This window comes from Tamandua tetradactyla, chromosome 22 (assembly GCF_023851605.1).
Source record: "Tamandua tetradactyla isolate mTamTet1 chromosome 22, mTamTet1.pri, whole genome shotgun sequence".
Taxonomy (NCBI): Eukaryota; Metazoa; Chordata; class Mammalia; order Pilosa; family Myrmecophagidae; genus Tamandua; species Tamandua tetradactyla.
The window spans coordinates 40,706,293-40,734,059 of NC_135348.1; the positions used below are offsets into that span (position 1 = coordinate 40,706,293).

A 27,767-nucleotide genomic window follows, 5' to 3' on the forward strand; every position below is an offset into this window, starting at 1 on the left:
AATATAAGAATCATCAGTGTCCCAGAAGGAGAAAAGAAGAGAAAAGTGCTAGGAAGATTAGTGGAGGATATGATGGGAGAAAATTTCCCAACCCTTATAAAGGACACAAATATGCAAAGTCAAAGAAGCCCAACAAACTCCAAATACAGTAAGTCCAAATAGGCCTTCCCCCCCAAGATACATACTAATCAGTTTGTCAAATGGTGAAGAGAAGCAGAAAATCCTGAAAGCAGCATAAGTAAAACATTCTACTATACCTCATAGACTGAGTTAGGACTCCTCAACTGGCATTATTGTGGCGAGAAGGGAGTGGTACGATAATATTTAAAATTCTGAAAGAGAAAGACTTCAAGCTAAGAATTCTGTACCCAACCAAACTGTCCTTCAAAACTTAGGGAAAGGTTAAGATTTTTTCACAAACAAATGCTGAGAGACTACATCAACAATAGACTGGCCCTACAGGATAATAAAGGGAGTTCTGTAGGCTGAAAAGAAAGATAGGCCTGGAGGAGGGCACAGAATTAAAGAGTATGAGTAAGGGTAACTTAAAGAATAAAAAGAGAAAGAGGGGAAAAAATATACAGATCTGACAAAATCCAAAGGATAACATCATGGATTCAAGAAACACATTTACAGTAATAATTTTGAATATTAATGGACTAAACTTGCCAATTAAAAGAAACAGACTGGCAGAATGGATTAAGAAATATAATCAAGCTATATGCTTCTTATAAGAGATTCATCTTAGACACAAGGATACAAACAAACTGGACGTGAAAGGGTGGAAAACGATGTTCCGTGCAAGCTGTAAACAAAAGAAAGCAGAGGTAGCTATACTAATATCTGACAAAATAAACTTTAAATGCAAAGACATAATATGAGACAAAGAAGGGCACTATATATTAAATAAAAGTGACAGTTCACCAAGAATAAATAACAATCATAAATGTTTATGCTCCCAATCAAGGCGCTCCAAAATACAAGACAAACAAAGGCAAAATGGAAGGGAGTGATGAACAATAGTAGGAGACTTCAATACACCACTCTCCTCTATAGACAAACAACCAGACAGAGGATCAACAAGGAAACGGAGAACTTAAACAATCTGATAAATGAATTAGAGCTAAAAGACATATATAGATTGTGACACCCCAAAACAAGAGGATATACATTTTTCTCCAGTACTCATGGAACATTCTCTAGGATACATCATATGCTGGGGCACAAAACAGGTCTTAATAAATTTAAAAACACTGAAATTACTCAAAGCACTTTCTCTGATCACAATGAAATGAAACTGGAAATCAAGAACTACCAAAGAATGAGAACTTTAAAAAATATATGGAGATTAAATATCAGTCTTAAACAATCAGTGGGTCAAAGAAATTGCTAGAGAAATTGGTAGCTATTTAGAGTTGAATGAAAACGAAAATGGAATCCCATATCATAACTTACGGGATGTGGCAAATGTTCTGCTGATAGGGAAATTTATTGCCCGAAATGCCTATATTAAAAAAAAACAGCAAACATCGAGGACTTAACTGCTCACTTGGAGAAACTTGTAAAAGAACAGAAAACTAACTCCAAAGCAAATAAAAGAAGAGAAAAAAAAGATTAAAGCAGAATTAAAACTGGGAGAACAAAAGAATAGTAAGAATCAATAAAACCAAAAGTTGGTTCTTTGAGAAATCAGTAAAATTGATGGGCCACTGGCAAGGCTAACAAAGAAAAAAAGAAGATGCAAATAACAAAACCAGAAATGAGATTGGTATCGTTGCCACAGAAATAAAAAAAAACACTGAAAAGAGGATACTATGAACAAACAAACTATATGCCAACAAAGGATGAAATGGACAAATTCCTGGAAACACAAATAAGCTACACTGACTCAAAAAGAAATAGAATCTTTTTCTGGAGTGATACAAATGTTCTAAAAATGTTCATGGTGATGAATACACAACTATGTAATGATATTCTGAGCCACTGATTGTACATACACCATGTATGAAATGTTTGTATGTTAAGACATCAATAAAAATATTTCTTTTAAAAAAAGAAGAGAAGATCTCAACAAACCAACCACAAATAAAGAGATCCAATCACTCATCAAAAATCTTCCTAAGACTTCCGGAGAAGATGGTGGCTTAGTAAGACGCGTAGGTCTTAGTTCCTCCTCCAGAACAGCAACTAAAGAAAGAGAAACAATACGAAACAGCTCCCGGAGCCACGAGAGACCAAAAAGACAGCGTACCCCATTCTGGAACGGCTGAATGGGCAGGGAGAATCCGCTGCGGTGAGATACCCGAGGAGCGCGCTCTTTCTCGGGCCAGGGCGGCTGGCGACCGGGGTCCCTTCCACACACGTGGCCTCCCGGACCGACTGGGAACGTTGGATAGCGGGGCCCTCCCGCCACACTTGGTGTCTCGGGCCAGCTGGGCAATTTGGACCAGTACTCCCCCAAGCTGCGGTGGCCGGCGACCCCCACTCCACGCGCGTTTTCCCGGGCCGACTACGAGATTCGGATTGGCAAGTTAAAGGAGCCACAGCATCTTTTACTGGTGGGACCCGCAGAGAGAGGAGCGCCACGAGCGCCACCTACTGGGCAGGAAAAGAAAAACAGAGCCCAGAGATTTCACAGAAAAACCTTTCAACCAGCCGGGTCCCACACCCAGGGAAATCTGATCAAATGCCCAGACACCAGCAGAAAATAATGGATGACGCTCGGAAAATTGAAGATATGGCCCAGTCAAAGGAACAAACCAATAGTTCAAATGAGATACAGGAGCTGAGACAACTAATGCTGAATATACGAACAGAAATGGAAAACCTCTTCAAAAACCAAATCAATAAATTGAGGGAGGACATGAAGAAGACATGGGGTGAACAAAAAGAAGAAATAGAAAATCTGAAAAAACAAATCACAGAACTTATGGGAGTGAAGGACAAAGTAGAAAAGATGGAAAAAACAATGGATACCTACAATGGTAGATTTAAAGAGACAGAAGCTACAATTAGTGAACTGGAGGATGGAACATCTGAATCCCAAAAAGAAACAGAAACTATAGGGAAAAGAATGGAAAAACTTGAGCAGGGGATCAGGGAACTGAATGACAATATGAAGCGCACAAATATACGTGTTGTGGGTGTCCCAGAAGGAGAAGAGAAGGGAAAAGGAGGAGAAAAACTAATGGAAGAAATTATCACTGAAAATTTCCCAACTCTTATGAAAGACCTAAATTTACAGATCCAAGAAGTGCAGCGCACCCCAAAGAGAACAGACCCAAATAGGCGTTCTCCAAGACACTTACTAGTTAGAATGTCAGAGGTCAAAGAGAAAGAGAGGATCTTGAGAAAAACAATCCATCACATACAAGGGAAACCCAATAAGACTATGTGTAGATTTCTCAGCAGAAACCATGGAAGCTAGAAGACAGTGGGATGATATATTTAAAATACTAAAAGAGAAAAACTGCCAACCAAGACTCCTATATCCAGCAAAATTGTCCTTCAAAAATGAAGGAGAAATTAAAACATTCTCAGACAAAAAGTCACTGAGAGAATTTGTGACCAAGAGACCAGCTCTGCAAGAAATACTAAAGGGAGCACTAGAGTCATATACGAAAAGACAGAAGAGAGAGGTATGGAGTAAAGTGTAGAAAGAAGGAAAATCAGATATGATATATATAATACAAAAGCCAAAATGGTAGAGGAAAATATTATCCAAACAGTAATAACACTAAAAGTTAATGGACTGAATTCCCCAATCAAAAGACATAGACTGGCAGAATGGATTATGACCCAGCAATACCACTGCTAGGTATCTACTCAAAGGACTTAAGGGCAAAGACACAGATGGACATTTGCACACCAGTGTTTATAGCAGCATTGTTTACAGTTGCAAAGAGATGGAGACAGCCAAAGTGTCCGTCGACGGACGAGTGGCTAAGCGAACTGTGGTGTGTACCTACGATGGAATATTATGCAGCTTTAAGACAGATTAAACTTATGAAGCATGTAATAACATGGATGGACCTAGAGAACATTATGCTGAGTGAGTCTAGCCAAAAACTAAAGGACAAATACTGTATGGTCCCACTGATGTGAACCGACATTCGAGAATCAACTTGGAATATATCATTGGTAACAGAGACCAGCAGGAGTTAGAAACAGGGTAAGATAATGGGTAATTGAAGCTGAAGGGATACAGACTGTGCAACAGGACTAGATACAAAAACTCAAAAATGGACAGCACAATAATACCTAATTGTAATGTAACTATGTTAAAACACTGAATGAAGGTGCACCTGAACTGTAGTTTTTTTGTTTGTATCTTTTTTTTTCTTTTTCTTTTTTTATACATATATATTTTTATTATTATTATTTTAATTTTCTTCTCTATTTGACATTCTATATCTTTTTCTATTTTGCTAGTTCTTTTCCTAAATCGATGCAAATGTACTAGGAAATGATGATCATGCATCTATGTGATGATACTAAGAATTACTGAGTGCATATGTAGAATGGAATGATTTCTAAATGTTGTGTTAATTTCTTTTCCTTTTTTTAATTAATAAAAAAATACAAAAAAAAAATAACACCTTACAGTGTTTTATATGTACACTTACAACTATATCATACCATGCAAATAGTTAGGTGCATTTAGAAGGATTATGAAGAACTGGTTTAGGAAAATGATATCTGCTGAGTAATTCAAATAAGATCAAACAAATTAAATCTAAGTATGTGATTACAGATGTGCAAGATCATGTCAATATTGCATATGATTGTGTGTAATTTTCACTTTCTAGCTTCAATCATAATTACATTTTCTCTATTTCTAGAATTAAAACATTTTATTTTCCTAACCTAAAAAAGTGTAAAAATATAATACTTGAAGAATATAAAATGCTCTGAGGAAAGAAAAAATAAAATGAAAGATACATAAGTTTAAAAAAAAAAATCTTCCTAAAAAGAAAACCTAGGGCCAGATGGCTTCATACAGTAATTTTATAGAAAATTTCAAAAAGTAACATCAAACCTGATCAAACTTTTCCAAAAAGTTGAGGAAAAAGGAGCACTGCCTAACTCGTTTTATGTAGCTAACATCATCACTTTACCAAAACTGGGTAAAGATGCTACAAGTAAGGAAAACTACAGAACAATCCCTCTAATGAACACAAACACAAAAATTCTCAATGAAATACTAGCAAATCATATCTAGCAACACATTAAAAGAATTATACACCACAATCAGGTAGGGTTTATACCAGGAATGCAAGGAGGGGTCAACACAAGAAAATCAATTAATATACTGCAACACATTAACAAATCGAAAGGGAAAAAATCACATGATCATCTTGATTGATGCTGAAAAAGCATTTCACAAAATTCAACATTCTTTTCTGATAAAAACACTTCAAAAAACAGTAATCAAAGGGGGGTGTGGCCAAGATGGTGGCTTAGCAATGTGCGCGTTTTAGTTCGTCCTCCAGAGCTACTACTAAATAACCAGAAACAGTACAGAACAGCTCCCAGAGCCACATCAGTGACCAGATACACAGCGTACCCCAGTCTGGACCAGCTGGACCAGCTGCGAGCCTCCCCAGAACCGTGAGTTCCCCAAGTTGCGACGGCCGGCGCCCCTCCCCAACAGGCTGCTTCCCAGAGGGGAAAGGAAACAGATTTTACCAGCAACAGGGGTTGAGCCCAACCAAATGCCAACTGTGGAATTAATTAACAAATTCTGACTACTAAAAATAGGCCCCCAGCTCAGGTGATCCTGGCCAAAGCAGAGGTCACTCACTGGGCTAACGGAAAAACAGGAAACTGGAGGAAACAGAGGTTTTTGTGGCTGTTTCTGCAGAGGCTTGATTGCTTCTGGATTCAGCGGCGGGACTTCTCAGGCTGCAACTGCCCAACGCATAGGCAGAAATAGGCTGCATTCAGGGCTTGTTCCTGCCTGTGCCTTCGCCAGGGGAGGGGTAAAGCACAACTCAGGTGGAATCCCTCCCTCAAGAAATTCAGACCCCAGGGCTTGGCAATTTGAAGCCATTAAACCAGCCTAAAACCTCTCCTCTATCTCCACAATGCCCCCAGCAGGGAGAGTCTGCCAAAGCTAAAGGTGCCGCATCATCTTATGCTGGTGGGACCTATAGGCAGACAAGCATCACATACTGGGCAGGATAAGAAAAACAGAGCCCAGAGACTTCACAAGAGTGTCTTTTAACCTGCTGGGACTCACCCTCAGGAAAAACTGACGCAGGTGACTCCTTCCCTCTGATAGGAGGTCAGTTTAGTTCGGGAAAACCCGGCTCAGGTCTTTAATACCTATATAGACCCTCCTAAGAGTTGGGGGGAAAAAGGCACCATACAAGCAGGGCAAGAAACAAGAAAACAAGAAACGAAAAACTATCCTCTGTTAAACAAAACCTAAGCTAGAGGTCTAGAAAAAGCTGAAATGAATGTGAAAGAACAGATACACAACAAATTCATCCTGCAAGAAAACCCTAGGTAAAAGAAATGAAAGGAATCTTCAGAATAAACTAAGTAAATTAAATGTCTAGACGCCAGCAAAAAATAACAAATCACACCTGGAAAACTGAAGATATGGCCCAAGTCAAAGGAACAAACCAACAGCTCAAATGAGATACAAGAGCTAAAACAACTAATTCAAAATATACGAACAGAAATGGAAAACCTCATCAAAAACCAAATCAATGAATTGAGGGAGGATATGAAGAAGACAAGGAATGAACAAAAAGAAGAAATGGAAAGTCTGAAAAAACAAATCAAAGAACTTATGGGAATGAAAGGCACAGTAGAAGAGATGAAAAAAACAATGGAAACTTACAGTGGTAGATTTCAAGAGACAGAGGTTAGGATTAGTGAACTGGAGGATGGAACATCTGAAATCCGACAAGAAATAGAAACTACAGGGAAAGAAATGGAAAAATAGGAGCAGGGACTCATAATGATAATATGAAGTGCACAAACATACGTGTTGTGGGTGTCCTGAAAGGAGAAGAGAAGGGAAAAGGAGGAGAAAAACTAATGGAAGAAATTATCACTGAAAATTTCCCAACTCTAATGAAAGACCTAAAATGACAGATCCAAGAAGTGTAGTGTACCCCAAAGAGAATAGATCCAAATAGAGGTTCTCCAAGACACTTACTAATCAGAATGTCAGAGGTCAAAGAGAAAGAGAGGATCTTGAAAGCAGCAAGAGAAAAGCAATCTACCACATACAAGGGAAACCCAATAAGACTATGTGTAGATTTCTCACCAGAAACCATGGAGGTGAGAAGACAGTGGGATGATATATTTAAATTACTAAAAGACAAAAACTGCCAACCAAGAATTCAATACCCAGCAAAATAGTCCTTCAAAAATGAGGGAGAAAATAAAACACTTTCAGACAAAAGATCACTGAGAGAATTTGTGACGAAGGGACCAGCTCTGCAAGAAATACTAAAGGAAGCACTAGAGACAGATACAAAAATACAAGAAAGAGGTGTGGAGAAGAGTGTAGAAAGAAGGAAAATTAGATATGACATATAAAATCCAAAAGGCAAAATGATAGAAGAAAGTACTACCCGTACAGTAATAACACTAAATGTTAATGGATTGAACTCCCCAATCGAAAGACATAGACTGGCAAAATGGATTAAAAAACAGGATCCTTCTATATGCTGTCTACAGGAAACACATCTTAGACACAAAGATAAACAAACATAGGTTGAAAGTGAAAGGTGAGGAAAAGATATTTCATGCAAATAACAACAAGAAAAGAGCAGGAGTAACTATACTAATTAATATCCAACAAATTAGACTTCAAATGTAAAACACTTAAAAGAGACAGAGAAGGATGCTATGTACTAATAAAAGGAACAATTAATTCAGCATGAAGACATAATCATAAATATTTATGCCGAACCAGAATGCTCCAAAATACTTGAGGCAAACCCTGAAAAGGGAGATAGACACATCTACCATAATAGTTGGAGACTTCAATTCCCCACTCTCCTCAATGGACAGAACATCTAGACAGAGGATCAATAAAGAAACAGAGAATTTGAATATTACAATAAATGAGCTAGACTTATCAGACATTTATAGGACATTACACCCCACAATAGCAGGATACACCTTTTTCTCAAGTGCTCATGGATCATTCTCAAAGACAGATCATATGCTGGGTCACAAAGCAAGTCTCAATAAATTTAAAAAGACTGAAATCATACAAAACACTTTCTCAGATCATAAAGGAATGAAGTTGGAAATCAATAACAGGCAGAGTGCCAGAAAATTCACAAATATGTGGAGGCTCAGCAGCACACTCTTAAAACAACCAGTGGGTCAAGAAGAAATTACAAGAGAAATAGTAAATATCTCGAGGCAAATGAAAATGAAAACAACATATCAAAACTTATGGGACGCAGCAAAGGCAGTGTTAAGAGGGAAATTTATTGCCCTAAATGCCTATATCAAGAAAGAAGAAAGGGCAAAAATTCAGGAATTAACTGTCCATTTGGAAGAACTGGAGAAGGAACAGCAAACTAACCCCAAAGCAAGCAAAAGGAAAGAAATAACAAAGATCAGAGCAGAAATAAATGAAATTGAGAACATGAAAACAATTGAGAAAATCAATAAAACCAGAAGTTGGTTCTATGAGAAAATCAATAAGATTGATGGGCCCTTAGCAAGACTGATAAAAAGAAGGAGAGAGAGGAAGCAAATAAATAGATCAGAAATGGAAGAGGAGACATGACCACTGACCCCACAGAAATAAAGGAGGTAATAACAGTATACTATGAACAATTTTATGCTAATAAATACAACAATGTAGATGAAATGGACAAGTTCCTAGAAAGGCATGAACAACCAACTTTGACTCAAGAAGAAATAGATGACCTCAACAAACCAATCACAAGTAAAGAAATTGGATCAGTCATTCAAAAGCTTCCCAAAAAGCAAAGTCCAGGACCAGACGGCTTCACATGTGAATTCTACCAAACATTCCAGAAAGAATTAGTATCAATCCTGCTCAAACTCTTCAAAAAAACTGAAGAGGAGGGAAAGCTACCTAATTCATTCTATAAAGCCAACATCACCCTCATACCAAAACCAGGCAAAGATATTACAAAAAAAAGAAAACTACAGACCAATCTCTCTAATGAATATAGATGCAAAAATCCTCAATAAAATTCTAGCAAATTGAATCCAGCAACACATTAAAAGAATTATACATCATGACCAAGTAGGATTCATCCCAGGTATGCAAGGATGGTTCAACATAAGAAAATCAATTAATGTAATATACCATATCAACAAATCAAAGCAGAAAAATCACATGATCATCTCGATTGATGCAGAGAAGGCATTTGACAAGATTCAACATCCTTTCCTGTTGAAAACACTTCAAATGATAGGAATACAAGGGAACTTCCTTAAAATGATAAAGGGAATATATGAAAAACCCACAGCTAATATCATCCTCAATGAGGAAAAACTGAAAACTTTCCCCCTAAAATCAGGAACAAAGACAAGGATGTCCACTATCACCACTGTTATTCAACATCATGTTGGAAGTTCTAGCCAGAGCAATTGGACAAGAAAAAGAAATACAAGGGATCAAAATTGGAAAGGAAGAAGTAAAACTACCACAGTTTGCAGATGATATGATACTATATGTTGAAAACCCTGAAAAATCCACAGCAAAACTACCAGAACTAATAAAGGAGTACATCAAAATGGCAGGTTACAAGATCAACATTCAAAAATCTGTAGTGTTTCTATACACTAGTAATGAACAATCTGAGGGGGAAATCAAGAAACAAATTCCATTTACAATTGCAACTAAAAGAATAAAATACTTAGGAATAAATTTAACTAGAGACAAAAGACCTATACAAAGAAACTACAAGAAACTGTTAAAAGAAATCACAGAAGACCTAAATAGATGGAAGGGTATACCATGTTCATGGACTGGAAGACTAAATATAGTTAAGATGTCAATTCTACCTAAATTCATTTACAGATTCAATGCAATACCAATCAAAATCCCAGCAACTTACTTTTCAGAAATAGAAAAACCAATAAGCAAATTTATCTGGAAGGGCAGGGTGCCCCAAATTGCTGTAAGTATCTTGAGGATAAAAAAACAAAGCTGGAGGTCTCACATTGCCTGACTTTAAGGCATATTATGAAGCCACAGTGGTCAAAACAGCATGGTACTGGCATAAAGATAGATATATCGACCAATGGAATTGAATAGAGTGCTCAGATATAGACCCTCTCATCTATGGACATTTGATCTTTGATAAGGCAGTCAAGCCAACTCACCTGGGACAGAACAGTGTCTTCAATAAATGGTGCCTAGAGAACTGGATATCCATATGCAAAAGAATGAAAGAGGACCCGTATCTCACATCCTATAGAAAAGTTAACTCAAAATGGATCAAAGATCTAAACATTAGGTCTAAGACCACAAAACAGTTAGAGGAAAATGTAGGGAAGCATCTTAAAGATCTTATAATTGGAGGTGGTTTTATAGACCTTACACCCAAAGCAAGAGCACTGAAGAAATAAATAAATAAATGGGAGCTCCTCAAAATTAAACACTTTTGTGCATCAAAGAACTTCATTAATTAAGTAAAAAGACAACCTACACAATGGGAGACAATATTTGATGACATATCAGATAAAGGTCTAGTATCCAGAATTTATAAAGAGATTGTTCAACTCAACAAAAAAAAGACAGCCAATCCAATTACAAAGTGAGAAAAAGTCTTGAACAGACAGTTGTCAAAAGAGGAAATACAAATGGCCAAAAGGCACATAAAGAGATGCGCAACATCCCTGGCCATTAAAGAAATGCAAATCAAAACTACAATGAGATATCCTCTCACACCCACCAGAATGGCCATTATCAACAAAACAGAAAATGACAAGTGCTGGAGAGGATGTGGAGAAAGAGGCACACTTATTCACTGTTGGTGGGAATATCAAATGGTGCAACCACTGTGGGAGGCATTTTGGCGGTTCCTCCAAAAGCTGAATATAGAATTACCATATGACCCAGCAATAGCATTGCTAGGTATCTACTCAGAGAGGACTTAAGGGCAAAGACACAAACGGACATTTGCACACCAATGTTTATAGCAGCGTTATTTACAATTGCAAAGAGATGGAAACAGCCAAAATGTCCATCAACAGATGAGTGGCTAAACAAACTGGTATATACATACGATGGAATATTATGCAGCTTTAAGACAGAATAGCTCATTTTTAACAATTTTAAATTTCCTTTATTTTCTTCTTCCTTTATTATTGTTATTGCAGAAACTAATTTTTAATGGGAAATTCTTTGTTCCAAGATATATTCACAATAATAAGATTTATTTAAAGATAAATGTTAGCACATAAGCCATTTTATATCTTTTATATTTCAACTACAGGCTTATAGTCAGTGTCATTAAAGTCATTATAAAAAATTTTATGATCAGATCTAGAATTTGTGTTTATTAAAAGTTATATGATACCATGAACACTATAGATGGTAAGACCTAAGTTGTCTTACTAGAGATGTTGTAGAATAAAACTTACTTATGTTTACAGAACTAAATGATAACATTTCTTGATAAGCTTTTAAGAAATATTAATCAACCATATGATTTCAAAAGATGAGAAGACAGGTACATTCAAAGAACAGCAATTTAAAAGAAGATACTTTCATTTCTTAGATTTCAGCATCATGCATTTTAATTTTCCATAAAAGTAAGAAAAGGATTATAAATGAATTGAAAAGCACGTGCTATTTCTGATAAGTAAAATGTCTCATTAATGTGAATTTCAGTATAAACGAAAAGGAAGCCCACATTTATCTCTGTTTTAGTATTCAAATCCTCGAAAAAAGCTATGCTTTATCGCAGAATTAGAAATAAAACATTAAGAAAATACTGACAGTAATAACACACTATCAAAATGTATATAAATGACAGCTATGTAAGATGTATTTTAAACATATTAAATACATGCCTATCAATTTAATTTCCTGATGAACTACCACCAATGTCAATATTAAGGAAGTCTTTAATTTTATCATATAATACCAGCACCAAAGCACCCCCTGTACCCCGAAGGATATTGGAGAAGGCACCACGAAAAAATGCACTGATTCCCTCATGTTGGTATATCTTCACAAAACAGTCCAATGTTCCCTTATATTGCCGTTCAGCCTCACCACTCTATAGAAAAAAAAAGTTTGTTATCATTTTAACATTCTTTAAACTTAAGATAGTTTTTCTTCAGCTTTAATAATAGATAAGATTAACACTGTGTCGAGTTAATAGGCATATAATAAATATTGTACCTAATGGTTAGAAAATATTCGTAATTTTCAGGCACACTTGAAAAATGACCACATCCTAGGCTTAAAACAAATTGTTTGAAGGGTGGCATCTCACAGACCAGGATTTATCCTCTGACCACAGTGCAATTAAGTGAGACATCAATAACAAAAAAGATGACTAGAAAAATCACATACAGTTGGATATTTAGGAAAAAACTTTTGAGAAAACATTTAAAAACAAATGATAACCAAAAAATCTTTTGTGAGATGCACCTCAAGTGGCACTTATAAGGAAATTAATGACCTTAATATTGTTTTAGGAAAAAAGGGTAAAGGCCCCCAAATTATTAGAAATTGCAAAAATTACATAGCTACCAATGACCCAAAGATTAAAGAGCAAGAGGATATTATGGATGACTTCGTGAGAATTATTTTGAAAATTCAGAAAAAATGTATAAATTCCCTGAAAAATGTAATTTACCAAAAGAAGTTAAACAAAACATTATAATACTATAATCATTAAAGAAGTTCAATCAGTTCTTCAAAATCTTCTCATAAAGAAGCCTACGTATCTAGATAGCTTTACATGAGAGTTCTATTAGATATTCAATGGACACTTAATTCCAATCTTATAGAAATTACTTCAGAGAAGAGAAAAAAGATGCCCCAACACATTTTATGAAGCTTGCCATGTCTAGATAACAAAACCAGAGCAGGACAATACAAGAATGAAAAATTAAAAGTCAGTGTTGGGGGTAGTTCAGTGGTAGTGTTCTCTCCTGCCACACAGGAAAGTGGGGTTCGAGTCCTGGCCCATGCACTTCCAAAAAAAAAATCAACAAATGATGCTGTGATAATGGGATATTCACATGGAAAATAATGTAACGTGACCTGCACAGCATAGCATACAAAAAAAAATTCAATATCACTGAAACCAGGATGCAAAGATCATAAACAATACCCAGAAAATCAAATCCAGCAAAGGATATAAAATACATCACGACTAAGATGGGTTTATCTTAGGGATACAAGGTTGGTTTACCAGGACAAAACAGATTAACCTAATAAACTACATTAACATTAAAAGAGAATCATCTTGATAGATACAGGAACTGGTATTCATGGTTAAAATCTGGTGTAGCCAGGAAGGGAAATAAACTGTCATAACATGATCATAATGGGTAATAATTACAGAATCCCACTGCTAACATTACATAACAGTGAAAGCATTCTTGTTAGTTCAGGAATACAAGATTACCAGCTATTACATCTCTAACAAAACACTGAATCAGAGGTTTCAGCTAGTAATGAAAGATAAGAAAAATATTTAAAAGTTGAATTGGTAGGAGAAAAAAATTTCTGATAACATTTTATAATTATTCTTTACACCTTGGATTTGAGTAACTCATTTTAAAAAAGAATACTTAATTCAGAAAATAGCTTATTTTTAAAAATATGCTATAAAAATGACAAGAAGTTTTTAAACTACTTTAAGAGAATTCTAATGTAACTGTGACTAGTCTATATGTATGTATTTGCATTTACTTGGCTTTAAAATGCTTTTTGTCAAGTTTTTATGGTACTTCATACAGTTCCTTTACAGTGAACACAGGTTAACACTACATCCCAATTCTGAAAAGCAGGACAGACAATAAGAGAAAGGGAACTTGGTTGAAATTCTCTATAGTTCCTCTATACCAACCATGAAGTTTTTGAGGTCATGGAAACTAGTATAATAACTGCAAGACTGTTCATTTAGGTAATATTTTTCCTTTATTCAACTACCTGATAAAAAAAGATGAAGTTATATTGGTTTTAAGGTGGATGATGATCTTTTTTTAGCATTAAAAAAGCTTAGATGCATTAGTTTCTTCTTACACTGGGGAAACATGGCTTTGCTAGAAAGACATTTTTAGGCATTTATGGTGACCTAAATCTCAGGTTTTAGCATCCTTTAAGACTGTTACTTTGGAAAGAGAACATGACTAGTTTTATAAGAAAAAAAAGATATCAGAAAAAATATTCACTGGATTTCATGTTACTACTATGCTTGAGGGGTTTGTGTAGTGAATTCACAAATTTATAAAGTATATATTGTCATTACCAATCCACAGCATACAACTAGCAACTGGTGGATGGTAACAGTAAACGCAACAATCTTTTTCAAGATTTCAAAATTTACATATTATTTAATAATCTACATGGATAAAATTGTGCTAGGTGTTATAGGAGGAGACATTAAAATTTATTCCTTATCCAGAGGATTTTATAATTAATTATAACTTGATTCATGGAAGAGTTCATTATCATTGGCATCTTTCTAAACTCATAATATATCTTTATCTTTAAATTCTATTTTGATTCCATAAATTATCCATGATTATAAAAATAAACAAACAAATATAGATTAAAAAGCTTGAGGCAATCTCTTTGATCCAGACTTTGGCTTCCATAGTTCTGCCCTTCCTTCATTACTCCCGTCCCAGTTCTCAGTCCAGGAAGGCAGTGGTTCTGTTGATACAAATCTTGCAAAAACTTGTCATCTATCTTTGTATATAGTCCACAGGGATTCAATCTATCACACAGAAGGACTTTTCATAGCTTCTTCCTGCATAAATGTACCTCCAATTCTGACTTGCACTGAAATGGCTTACTGGATCCACGTTCAGTTAAACCCTCACATAAAGCCCTATTCACCAGGGACTAGTCGCGAAGCTCAGGGAGGATAAACCCACTTCTGGCACTAGTTTCAGAGTATACTATGAGGATATGCTCAGAATTTTCCAAAGAATCAATTTCTGGTTTCTTTGTGCTTAAGAGTCCACTTCTCAGCTTATCTCTTTCCTCTTGCATTTCACTTTAAGCTGCAAGGAGAAACCAGGCTCCGCTTTGCGTACTTAGCTTGGAAATCTCATCAGCTAAATATTCAAGTTCATCACTTTCAACTTCCACCTTCCACCCAACATAAAAACGCAGCATTGAGATGCCAGGATTCATTGAGAAGAGACAGGGCAGGGTTACCTTCACTAGTAGGCCTTGGTTCCTAAAAGCCAATGGGTCTCAGTCTGCAAAGAGATGTTCTATATGTAGCACCCCTCTCCTGTGTTCACGTGCTGCCATAGTGGGGGAATCCTGCTTCCTCTCTACTAGAAGCAGATATACTACCCAAATGTAAGATGGATGTCATCAAGATCTTTGTTTTAAAGTGACTGAAAACTTGGCTGAATGTAGCCAAAATTTGGCTTGGCAATTTTTATTTAGAACTTGGGTAATTATTAACAAGTTTTCATCCTTAGAGCTCATAATGATTTACTTCTATTAAAATATAATATAACAACTCATTACATTCATCAATAGCTCATGACTGGGTTTACTCTAGTTCATCTAACATCTCAGTAAGACAGACTTTACTAATCCAATCTCTGCCACCCCCCTCCACTTTCCACACAATGTATGCTACTGAAGTAGAAAGTATTTCTATATGTTCTGACGGTGGGTAAGGAAGAAACTTTGCTTTCTGATGGCTGTTTTTGGATAGGAAAGAATACAAGACATAACACAGATAAAACCTACCTTTATTTTAGACAGATAAAACCTACGACATCATTTTCAACCAAAATTGCCCTAAAATTTGAATAAATGATACCTGGATACCAGAGATGTTACAAAGCTCAATTAAACATACAAATAATATAAAATACCTGCATCATCATACGTCTTCTAACTGTGTCAAAGGGATAAGAGAGTATTCCAGAGCATGTAGTCACAACTTGAGCAATGAAAAAGGAGACAAGAAATGGAGTTTCCTTTGGTTTTGGTAATAAGCCCTAGAAAAGAAAAGTGTTATAAAGTAACCATCTAATCTCCAAAATATCTTATTTCCTAAGTTAAAGGGCAATTCTTATAAATATATGAGGACTCAATTATATTTAAAATGAGACAAAAACAGATGTTCAATGTGATTAAAAATAACAGGAGATCATTAAGAAAGGGGGATGCCATACATGACTACATTTCAAAAGTATATGTGCTATTACAAAGAATTTGTTAAGAATAGCATCTAAAACTAGGGATGACAGGAGTAGCCAAAAAAGTTTTTCTAAGACTCTTTCTCATAGAGTTGAAAAAAATGCATGTTCATTATCATCAATAGATGATATTCAATGAGCAGCTTTTCATCAGTTTAAAGCTCTAAGCTAGGGAAGAATTACATTACTAAATTTCACAACCACTGAAGGTAATAACAGAGGAAAGCCAAGGAAAATTAAACATACATTTTTTCTGTATGTTTAATCTTGTGACTATAAGTAAATGTACATGAGATCCTGTAATTCCCATTACCATATCTAAAACACACTAAAAACTAAACATTATCTATCCAGACCACAATAAAAATGACACTCAATTACATGTATGCTAATATGGGAGAGCAGAGATAATATGTAAACTAATTATAAATTTTTTTCTTCAAGCTTTAATCTTATTTATTAATATACAGTACCAATAAAAATTTCATTGCTTCTGGAAGCATTTTGATACAGTGGTTAAGAGCACAGGATTTGCCTGTCACTTAGTAAGTTACTTAACTGTTCTAGGTTATTTATTTTAAAACTGGGGATATTAAAAGCTATCCCAGAACACAGTGAAGATGTAAAGTACTTACCAAGTTTCCTAAAACTAGGTAACAGTTCAAAAAATTTTTAACCATTATTACAATCTTTCCCTGATCCTTTTGGAAGTACTATTAAGATCTGAAATGCCAAGGCAAATTGCAAAACAACCTAGAAATCACAAATCTAACAGTCCCCAATAGATAACTGTGGTATAGTAACATACATTCTATTTAATTATTAAAGTACCTTGCCTACTTTCCAAAATGATAGTAAATTGATTTTGACAATTTACATGCAAAAAAAATTATAATAAAATTAATATAAAATCAGAAAAATGATTAGAAGATGGATTCTATATTCCAAAGATTTGATTATGATTAAACCTAGTCATATTTTCCATTTGCAAAGTGATGCAAGATGATTCTTTCTGGGCAAAAACCATAAAAGTCTAATACACACTTACATCTAAAGTCAGAACCATAATATAATTAAAATTTAATAAGGTTATACAAAGTAATGATTAAAGAATTCCTTAAATTCCTTATTTATTTCATTATTATCGATTTTTCTAATTTTATAAGTAAACACATCTTTTGACTAAAAATAAATGAACCACTTATTTATTTATATAAATGAACCAGTTAAAACTCCCAAAATACCTTTATTGTGTCATAAGCTCCAAAGTAAGAGGCTCGGTACACGATAATGCCCTGAACCGAAACACCAAAACCTTGGTATAAACCAACAATTCCATCAGATTTTACTATTTTCATAATACAGTCACCTAAACCCTTGAATTGTCGTTCTTCAGGACCTAAAATAAAGCCATTCAACATTTATTAGCAACATCATATATCAGATAAACACTTTAATAAAAATAAATTAATTAAACATTTTATAGACTTAAATTTTCCTGAATTGCCACTCAGAAATATTTCTAACAAAGAAGGCACATATCAAAAGCTTTCCAAAAATAAAAATAAAAAATAAAAAGAAAATAAATCTTTCCATTCATTTAAAGATTATTCAGATTTCAAGCAGTGCCTTAGAAGAATTCAACTGAAAGTACTAATCTCTCATGAAACGTTTCTAATTGAAGCAATCTGACTTAAAATATTTCAATAAAATTATCAGCAGTTACTAACTGAGGAATGAAAAACTCAAGAACTGGTTTCAGCTGGCAGGCAAAAAGAGGAAGACCCACATCTTGGGGTAGCTAACATTTTAGATGCAGTGTCAGATTTTTCTAGTGTTTGTTTTCTTTTCTCTTGACCTAGAATTTTCTTTTTTAACTATTGATCATTCCCTTCTATATAATCAGTGAATTCACAATATCATCATATAGTTGCATATTCATCATCATGATCATTTCTTAGAACATTTCCATCAATTCAGAAAAATAAAAAGATAACAGAAAAAAACCAAACATTCCATACCCCTTACCCTTCCCTTTCATTGATCACTAGCATTTCAATCTAAATTTATTTTAACATTTGTTCCTCCTATTATTTATTTTTATTCCATATATTTTACTCATCTGTTGATAAGGTAGATAAAAGGAGCATCAGACACAAGGTTTTCACAATCACACAGTCACATTGTGAAAGCTGTATCATTATACAATCATCAAGAAACATGGCTACTGGAACACAGATCTACATTTCCAGTCTCTCCATTACATCTTGACTAACAAGGTGATAATCTATTTAATGCCTAAGAGTAACCTCCAGGATAACCTCTCGACTCTGTTTGGAATCTCTCAGTCATTAACACTTTATTTTCTCATTTCTCTCTTCCCCCTTTTGGCTGAGAAGGTTTTCTTAATCCCTTGATGCTGAGTCTCAGCTCATTCTAGGATTTCTGTCCCACGTTACCAGGAAGGTCCACACCCCTGGGAGTCATGTCCCACGTAGACAGGGGGAGGGTAGTGAGTTTGCCTGTTGTGTTGGCTGGAGAGAGAGAGGCCACATCTAAGCAACAAAAATGGTTCTCTTGAGGGTGACTCTTAGGCCTAATTTTAAGTAGGCCTGACTTATCCTTTGTGGGATTAAGTTTCATATGAACAAACCCCAAGATTGGGGGCTCAGCCTATAGATTTGGTTGTCCCCCTGCTTGTGAGAATATCAAGAATTCAACCTGGGGAAGCTGAATTTTCCCCTATCTCACCATTCCCCAAAGGGGACTCTGCAAATACTTTTTTATTCACTGTTCAAATCACTCTGGGATTTATCGGGGCATCACTCTGGACAAACCAAGAAAATCTCATGCCCTACTCAAGGTTCCATATACTTACGGTGTTCAATTAAGGTGTCTACGTAAGTTACATTAAGAAATGCACTAGTCAAAATATAAATTTTTTGCTTTTTTGACCTAGAATTTGACAATGTTTTAACTCTTCTATGTAGAATGTGGTCTTCTAACATAAACTGTGCTCTAATAATTTTGAGAGAAAAAAACAAACTCCAGAATTCAAAATAAGATACCAAATAAGAAAGGATGAGTTTTTCATTTTTTATTAAGAAGAAAATTTGGACTTCTAGTTAAACACAAGAGATGGAAATCAAATTTTCATTTTTTCTCAACTACTATCTCTTCTCAAACATTTTCTCTGATCTAAACTTGGGGTCACTCTCTTTTCCTAATTATTTTTTTTATAGCATTTATCTCTAAGTGACAGTATATTTTAGTCATTTGTTTATTTTTTATTATTTGTATCCTCCTCTTGACTATAAGTTACATGGGGCATGAGCTCTATGTCTTGTATGGTTTACACACACACACACACACACGCACGCAAACCCTTATGTAGGGGAAGGCCTTGTTCATGCAGGTACTCAATAAATATTTGCTGAGTGAACTTATGCTCCTTGAAGAAACCCTATAAAATGATAGGATAAGTGAATAAAATGGATTTAAACCACATAGACAAAGAGTACGTGACAGAAAATGAAATGAATAACTTTTTTGCAAGATGGAGAAGTGCTAATTCAGTTAGTAGAGTAGAGAATGCTGAAACCTATTTTCTTGCAAAGGGAGGTATTGTTGAGAAACAAGCTCCTTTGCTCCCAATAACCCCAGAAAGACTTAGAAATTAGATTACTACTTCTGGAGTAAAAGGAAAGGAACAGATGGATGATCAATTCCCATCATCACTCTAAGCAGACAAGTCACTTACTCCACCATTCTTAGAACTGAACACCAGGCTCCAGATTGAATGGGGCCAACTGAGTGATCTCCATGGTTATTGAAAAAAAACAAAACTCACATCAAGAGTGCCATGTCACGGGCCGCGGTGGCTCAGCGGGCAAAGTGCTTGCCTGCTATGCCGGAGGACCTCGGTTCGATTCCCGGCCCCAGCCCATGTAACAAACAAACAAAATACAATAAAACAAGAAAATGTTTAAAGATGTTTCCCTTTCTTCCTCCCTTCCTTCCTTCCATCCTTCCTTCCTTCTCTCTGTCTTTCCTAAAAAAAAAAAAAAAAAAAAAAACAAAAAACAAAAAACAAAAAAAAAAAAAGAGTGCCATGTCAGACTATCAGGGACAGAAAGTAACAAAAAAAGGAAAAAGGTCAGATAAAAAAGGATGAGGAGGAAGACAGAGATCCAATTTCTTAAGAGCTACACTAGAAACTAGAAGTCAAAGTAATGATTTCAAAATTATGAAGGAAAATTATTTTAAACCCACATTTCTATATATGGCCAAAAATTAATCATGTAAGGGGGCAAAACAAATATTTTTAGACAATGCAAATCTCAATTTATCTATTTACTTTCACATGAAGTTACCAGAAACATACTCTACCCAAACAAGGATATAACAAAGGAATAGGAAGATATGATAAAATAAATAAGAACAGAGGCAAAGGGAATCCCTAGGATCACAGCTGTCTAACTAGAGAGCAGCCATAGCTGAGTCAGAAGCAAGTGCATAGAAAGATCTGAGAGTTGGCTCTCCAAGAAAAAAAACAGTCTTCATATTTGCTGTTTTCTTAGTACAGTGTTAGATAGCCCCTTCTGTCTTTTAAGAAAAAAAGAAATAAGTAATTTACTTTAGTTTCTATGACTATTATTCAGTTGAGAGTAAAATTTTTACTCTCAACCAAATAGTAGTAAAAATATTTACTAACAATGTTGTTCCAATATAACTCTACAATAAATACTGCATGGTTCAAAACACAATGACGTTATTAGAGTTGTATTTCCCCAAATCCCGTACCTTTTCCAATGTCAACACCTAATCGAGTTCGGGCAAAATCTAGTGGATATACAACACATAAGGATGTTGCCCCAGCAGCTCCACCAGAAGCCAGGTTTGCCAAAAACCACCTCCAGAACTGAAACATATTAATTAAAAAGTAGTTATTAAACTATAGAATCTGACTTGTTTAAAATAGTTGGTAAGTTCTTATTTCTATAAAGGTTAAAAAGTCAGATCTACAAACTGCTTTTATAAAATAAATACCTGTAAGTAACAAATTATTTTTCTTTATAAATGGATAGTAAGGAATAATTTAAGAGGGAAGAAAAAAAAGCCGTATCTTTATACAGATTTTAAAATTCAAATATGTTATCAGATATTAAAATCTAACTTTCTTTTACCAAATATTTTTTCATTAATATACTGTGCTTTATTGTATTTCTCAATGGATACTAAACAAACTTCAATGAGCATGTAGGGAAAAATTTTTATATGGATATGGAGAGAAATCCAAAATATTTCTCTTCATATCCATGTAATCTTTGTTTCCCAGCAGGCAGTCTGGGAGATGTAGTATAGATATGACACGCTAAAATTCTAGGATATTTTAACAGTTTCTAGTAAAAGCAGCCAAGGATCACAAGAGAGGCCACAAAGGATAATGATCTCTTTAAACTACACGAAATTTTTGTTACTAACAGTGTTAGGTATGACTAAATTGTTAGGCATATATGGAAACTTCAGTGGTGCCCATTTGGGGGAGATCCAGTAATATTTCATAATGCCCCAAATTCATTTTGTAATTTTAGTAGAATTAAATTTGAACTCAAAAACATATATTTAATCATGTTCAAATGCTGACATGGAATTGGTAGAAATTAATGATGTGATTTAAATGGTGCATGTGTTAGGCCTTGCTGTTCTACTGGCTCACATGGGCTAGTTAAAGAAACAGTTCTTTTTATAAACATTTAAAATATGCCCTGCCTCAAGTCTGGCAGACTCCTTTTCAATATGTAGGGCAGATGAGAGAAGTATCTGAATTGGAATTATGGAAAATTAAGGCTACACGGCTATCATAATCATTAAAAACATTAAAGTAAATAATGTTCTCATCAAGTTCAGTTTTCTGATTTACTCTCTGGCTCTTATTTTGTAAATTTTCTCCCTGTTATATTATTATTAACATTTTTTATTCTAAAATATAATATATACAAAAAAGCGATAAATTTCAAAGTACATTTTAACAAGTAGTAATATAACAGATTTCAATGTATGGTATGGGTTACAATTCTACAACTTTAGGTATTTTCTTCTAGCTGCTCTAAGACACTGGAGACTAAAAAGAAGTATCAATATAACGATTTGACAGTCATACCCATTTGTAAAATCCTGTCTTCTCTGTTAAATTCCTCCTTTTCCCTTGATCCTTCTTCCCAATCTTTAGGGATATATGTGGGCAATGACCATTCTAACTTCTTCATGTGGAAAAGGGGTATTGACATTATGGGGTACAGGAATGCAACTGGTTGATGCTCTTGGAAATAATGGTAACTCTGGGTTTCAGGGTTTATCAGGTCTGGCTCTTACTTTTAATAATAGTTTTTAAGTCTCAGACAATTTTGGAACTCTCTATTTTCTCTTGGCCTGGAACATCCTTCCAAACTTTTTAAACAAAAAAATATTTGTTTAAAAAAATATTTGTTGCTTCATGCCCTAATTCAAATTCTACCTATTCTATGAGATCTTCAATCCACTCAAAACTATATGTAATCATACCCTCTTCCCAAAAGTACCTCAACTCTGTCAAATAAAGGCAAATCACATGATCAATATGTAAAATGTGTTAATGTGTTCAATAGTATTTCAATCACTTTCTACTTTCAATTTATAATTATTTGTGTACTTGTCTTCACTTACACGTCCTTATTGATGTAAATTTCTTGGTGTCAGGATTATTTTTTTATAACAACTTTATTAAGATATAATTCATTTATCAAATAATTCACCCATGTAATAATTTTGATGAGTTTTAATGTTTTCACAAAGCTGTGCAACCATCAAACTTTCAGAAGTTTAATCACCTCAAAAAAAGAAACCTCAAACCCATTAGTAGTTACTGCCCACCCCCTCTCCACCACCTCACTTCCAAGCCCTAGGTAACCACTAATCTACTTTCTGTGTCTACCGGATTTGCCTATTTCGTACATTTAACATAAATGGGCCCACAAAACATGGTCTTTTGTGACTGGCTTCCTTCATTTAGCATGTTTTCAAGGTTCATCTATATATATCGTATTATTTATCAGTAATTCATTCCTTTATAATGCTGTATAATTGTCCACTGTATAGCTATATCACATTTTATTTATCCACTCATCAGTTGATGGACATTGGGTGCTTTCCATTTTTTTTGGAGAACAGGATTCTTAGTTCATCTTTTTAATCTCACACAGCAAGTCATGGGACCTTGCCCAGAACAATGCATTCAATAAATATTTCTCTAATGAAGTGTACCAGAAATATCAATTACTGTTTCCAGCCTCCCAGGGTCCTTTCAAGTGAAAGTCACAGATTCACTGTATAGGTAGCCATGTTTCATAATCATACAGAGGTATTAGATCAGTAGACTGCATCTGACCCAAGGGCAGCTAATTTAAAGGCTAGTAAATAGATGATTTGTGACCTGGCAGAAAAAGGTAAGTCAGTCCAGAGTCTCTTTCTTGGGAATCTGACTTTAGAGAAAGTTCATAAATGTAAAATTATTAGATAACTTTCTTTTTTTAGGTCTCAGACTACACTGAGACTGCTGAAATCTCTTCCAAATAATCACACATATAGAAACATATACTCTTAGTGTTTTTAAGGTATTCCTAAAGCATCAATGGATCCCAGATTAAGAACTTCTGATCCAGAGAAGGGACCATCATGATATTAACACTGAACTTAAAAGGAATAACAAAATATAGGTAAGCGAGAGAGGCAAGTAATAATGAGAAAACAGAGCAAACATGGACCACAAAACAAATCATTAGAGAGAGATGGGACAGATGACATGGAAAAGAAAGAGAATATAGTTTGATTCCTAGAGTGGTCACTGATTCAACTGCTAGTGTCAGTGTATTATAAAACAATTTTTCCTTTTCTTGAGGTAAGCCTAGTGAATCTCTGCTTCTTATAACCAAGTAAGTAAAACCAAACTTGAAACGCAGTATAAAGGTTTATTAAGTAGATATTACGTTCTACTTCCTTCCCAGGTAAAAGAAAGAATGCAGATCAATGATTTTTTAGGTAGATGATCATTTATCATTCAAACTAGGATACTTCTAATGGTGGAAATGGGGACTATGAAAAAATGACACAGGCAGCCACATGTATAAATAGCCAAATTATTAAAGGAAGGAAGGGTGGAAGGAAAGGGAGAAAGGAAGGATGGATTTGTATATGCTGACTTATGATACTGCATGTGTCTATGTAACAAGTAAACTTGTCCCCCCACAATTAAGCTTGAAAAGAATAGAGCAAGGAGAGGTAGTCGGTATAAATAAGTCTCTGTTATTATGTTAGTAATTCCAAGTCTTATACTGTACAAGGAGTGGGCATGGAGAGGAATCAGGAAGGGAGAGAAGGACGAATTTGAGGGTTCTGAAGAAAAATAATCCTGTTTTGAGGGTTCTGAAGAGAAATAATCCATAATTATGTTAGTAATTCCAAGTCTTATACTGTAAAAGGAGTGGGCATGGAGAGGAATTAGGAAGGAAGAGAAGGATGAATTTGAGGGTTCCAAAGAAAAATAATCCTGTTTATCCTTAACTGTTGACATTTTTAGATAACTGTAGATTCATATGCAATTTTAAGAAATAATACAGAGATCCTGTTAATACTTCACCCAATTTTCGCAACAGTTAACCATAGTACATGGACTTGACATTATAAAAACCTATTTATTTCGATTTCCTCATTTTATATGGACTTATTTCCACGTGTATTTAATTCTCTGCAGTTTTACCACATATGCGATTCACATGACTACCACCACAGCTCCACTACACTGTTCCTCATACTATCTATCCTTCCATAACCACAGACACTGGTCTCCCTTTTGCAACGACTATTCTGTTTTCCATCTCTATAATTTTATCATTTCAAGAATGTTACAAGAATCATCTCAAACAGCATATAATCTTTCCAAATTGCCTTGTTTTCATTTAGCATCCAGAATTTTTACATGAATTAAAAGTTCATTCCTTTTTATTGCTGAATTCTCCATGGTGTGAAGTACAATAGTTTGTTTAACCATTCATCTGCTGAAGGGCATCTGGGTTATTTCAAGATTTTGCCTATTATGAGAAAAGCTGCCATGAACTTCATTGTGTACATTGTTTTTTGCATGAACATAAGTTTTCATTTCTCTAGGACAAGTGCCAAAGAATGCAATTGCTGGGATGTATGGTAAGCACACGATTAGTTTGAAAGAAACAGCTGCACTCTTTTCTAGAGTGGCAGTATCACTTTAAATTTCTACCAGTAATGTAAGAGTGAGTCAGTTTCTCTCATTCCTACAAATGTTTATTGTTCTCACTACTTTATTTATTTTTGTATGCTGTATGGTGGGCCCACATTTCATTATTTTTCCATGTGAATATCCCATTATTGCAGCACCATCTATTGAATTTTTGTTTGATTCTTTTACTTTGCTGTTTGTTTTTTGTGAAGTGCGTGGACAGGAACTGAACCTGGGTCTCCTGCATGGCAGGTAAGAATTCTACCACTGAACTACCCTCGCATCCCCTTTCTCACTATTTTTTATTTAACTTTTCTGATAGGTGTGTGGTGATACCTTGTGGTAGCGGTAAGTTTTAGATTCACATACTGTATTTTTTTCTGCCTTTGCTGTATCTTTTAAGAACAGATAAAAAGCCAAAAATATTGATTTTTCTTTTTTAGTTCTTTTTTTCACATATTTTGGGGGCAGAGATGGCAAAGATGAGATAAAATTTTGATGTCTAAGGGAAGTAATAAAAGGGTCATTAATATTTCAACTGAGTAAATAATATTTAATTATTATACTATTAAGTATTATAATATTAAATATTATTTAAGTATTACATTATTATGATCAAATACCTTTACATTAAAAAACCCAACATGTTCTTTATAGGTATACTAAAAATGTTTTCAATTCAGGTTCTACTAAATTGTAATTTATTACAGATTTCTGGCAAGGATCAAAATTAAATTTTTTTTTAATTTTAATATTTTTGTTGTAAAAAGTTAACATGCAAGCATACAAACATTCTTGACATACAAACATTCCATACATGGTGTACAATGAATGGCTCACAATATCATTACATATTTGTGTATTCATCACCATGATCACTTTTTTGAACATTTGTATCACTCCAGTAGAAGAAATAAAAAAGAAAAAATTCATATATACCATACCCCTTACCTCTCCCTCTCATTGACCACTAGTATTTCAATCTACCCAATTTGTTTTAACCTTTGTTTCCCCTATTATTTGCTTATTTTTTATCCATATTTTTTTACTCAGCTGTCCATACCCTAGATAAAAGGAGCATCAGACATAAGGTTTTCACAATCACACAGTCAACACCGTAAAAGCTCTATGATTATACAATCATCTCTAAGAAACATGGCTACTGGAACACAGCTCTACAGTTTCAGGTACTTCCCTCTAGCCAATCCAATATACCATAACTAAAAAAAGGATATCTACATAATGTGTAAGAATAACATCTAGGATAACCTCTAGACTCTGTTTGAAATCTCTCAGCCACTGAAACTTTAGTTTCATTTCACTCTTTCCCCTTTTGGTGAAGAAGATTTTCTCAATCCCTTGATGCTGGGTAGCAGCTCATCCTGGGATTTCTGTCCCATGTTGCCAGAGAGGTTTACACCCCTGGGAGTCATGTCCCAGGTAGGCGGGGGAAGGACACTGAGTTCATGGCCCATGCAGCAGGGAGGGCAGTGAGTTCACTTGCCATGTTGGCTTAGAGAGAAAGAGGGGTTCTCTGGGGGTGACTCAGGCCTAATTTTAAGTAAGCTTAGCCTAGCCTTTGTAGGGATAAGTTTCATAGGGGAAAACCCCAAGATCGAGGGCTTAGCCTATTGATTTGGTGGGCCCCACTGCTTGTGACAATATCAGAAATTCTCCAAATGGGGAAGTTGAATATTTCCCCTTTCTTCCATCCCCCCAAGGAGACTTTGTAAATACTTCCTTATTCATCAAAGTTAAATTTTAAAAAACTTAAAGAGCTATGTTATTTACACTGTTAGGAACAGGTATTGTAACATAAATATTCTGATTAATTCAAAAGTTAATTGCTCAATTCGGCTTAGTCTTATAGGAATGATCTTTTTGAGGAAGTGGAGTAGGAAATTTTCAGTAAAGGCTTAACTCTGCAGGCCTGGGTTGCCCAAACCCTGGGCATCCCAAAGGTCTTTAGGACTGACCTTGTCCAGCTCCCGGGAGATAACCTCTGAGTCCTTGCAATGTTCTGCCTGATAAACCGTCCTTATATAAGTGAGGCAGTAGGCCACACAAAATACTTTATGGTAACTATATAACTTATGATATA

The 27,767-nt window shown here is 35.0% G+C and overlaps 1 protein-coding gene across 1 annotated transcript in view; it reads right to left on the reverse strand.

Annotated features, from left to right (window-relative positions):
• Positions 1-11,989: 11,989 nt before the first annotated feature.
• SLC25A31 (solute carrier family 25 member 31) overlaps positions 11,990-27,767 on the reverse strand; it is a 28,831-nt gene continuing 13,053 nt past the window's right edge. The window contains exons 3-6 of the mRNA XM_077139596.1: positions 21,181-21,298; positions 17,622-17,776; positions 16,051-16,176; positions 11,990-12,245 (exon numbers count right to left, since the gene is read on the reverse strand). Coding sequence (XP_076995711.1) covers positions 12,045-12,245; positions 16,051-16,176; positions 17,622-17,776; positions 21,181-21,298 — 600 coding nt within the window. The 3' untranslated portion in view covers positions 11,990-12,044. The remainder of the gene's footprint in view (positions 12,246-16,050; positions 16,177-17,621; positions 17,777-21,180; positions 21,299-27,767) is intronic.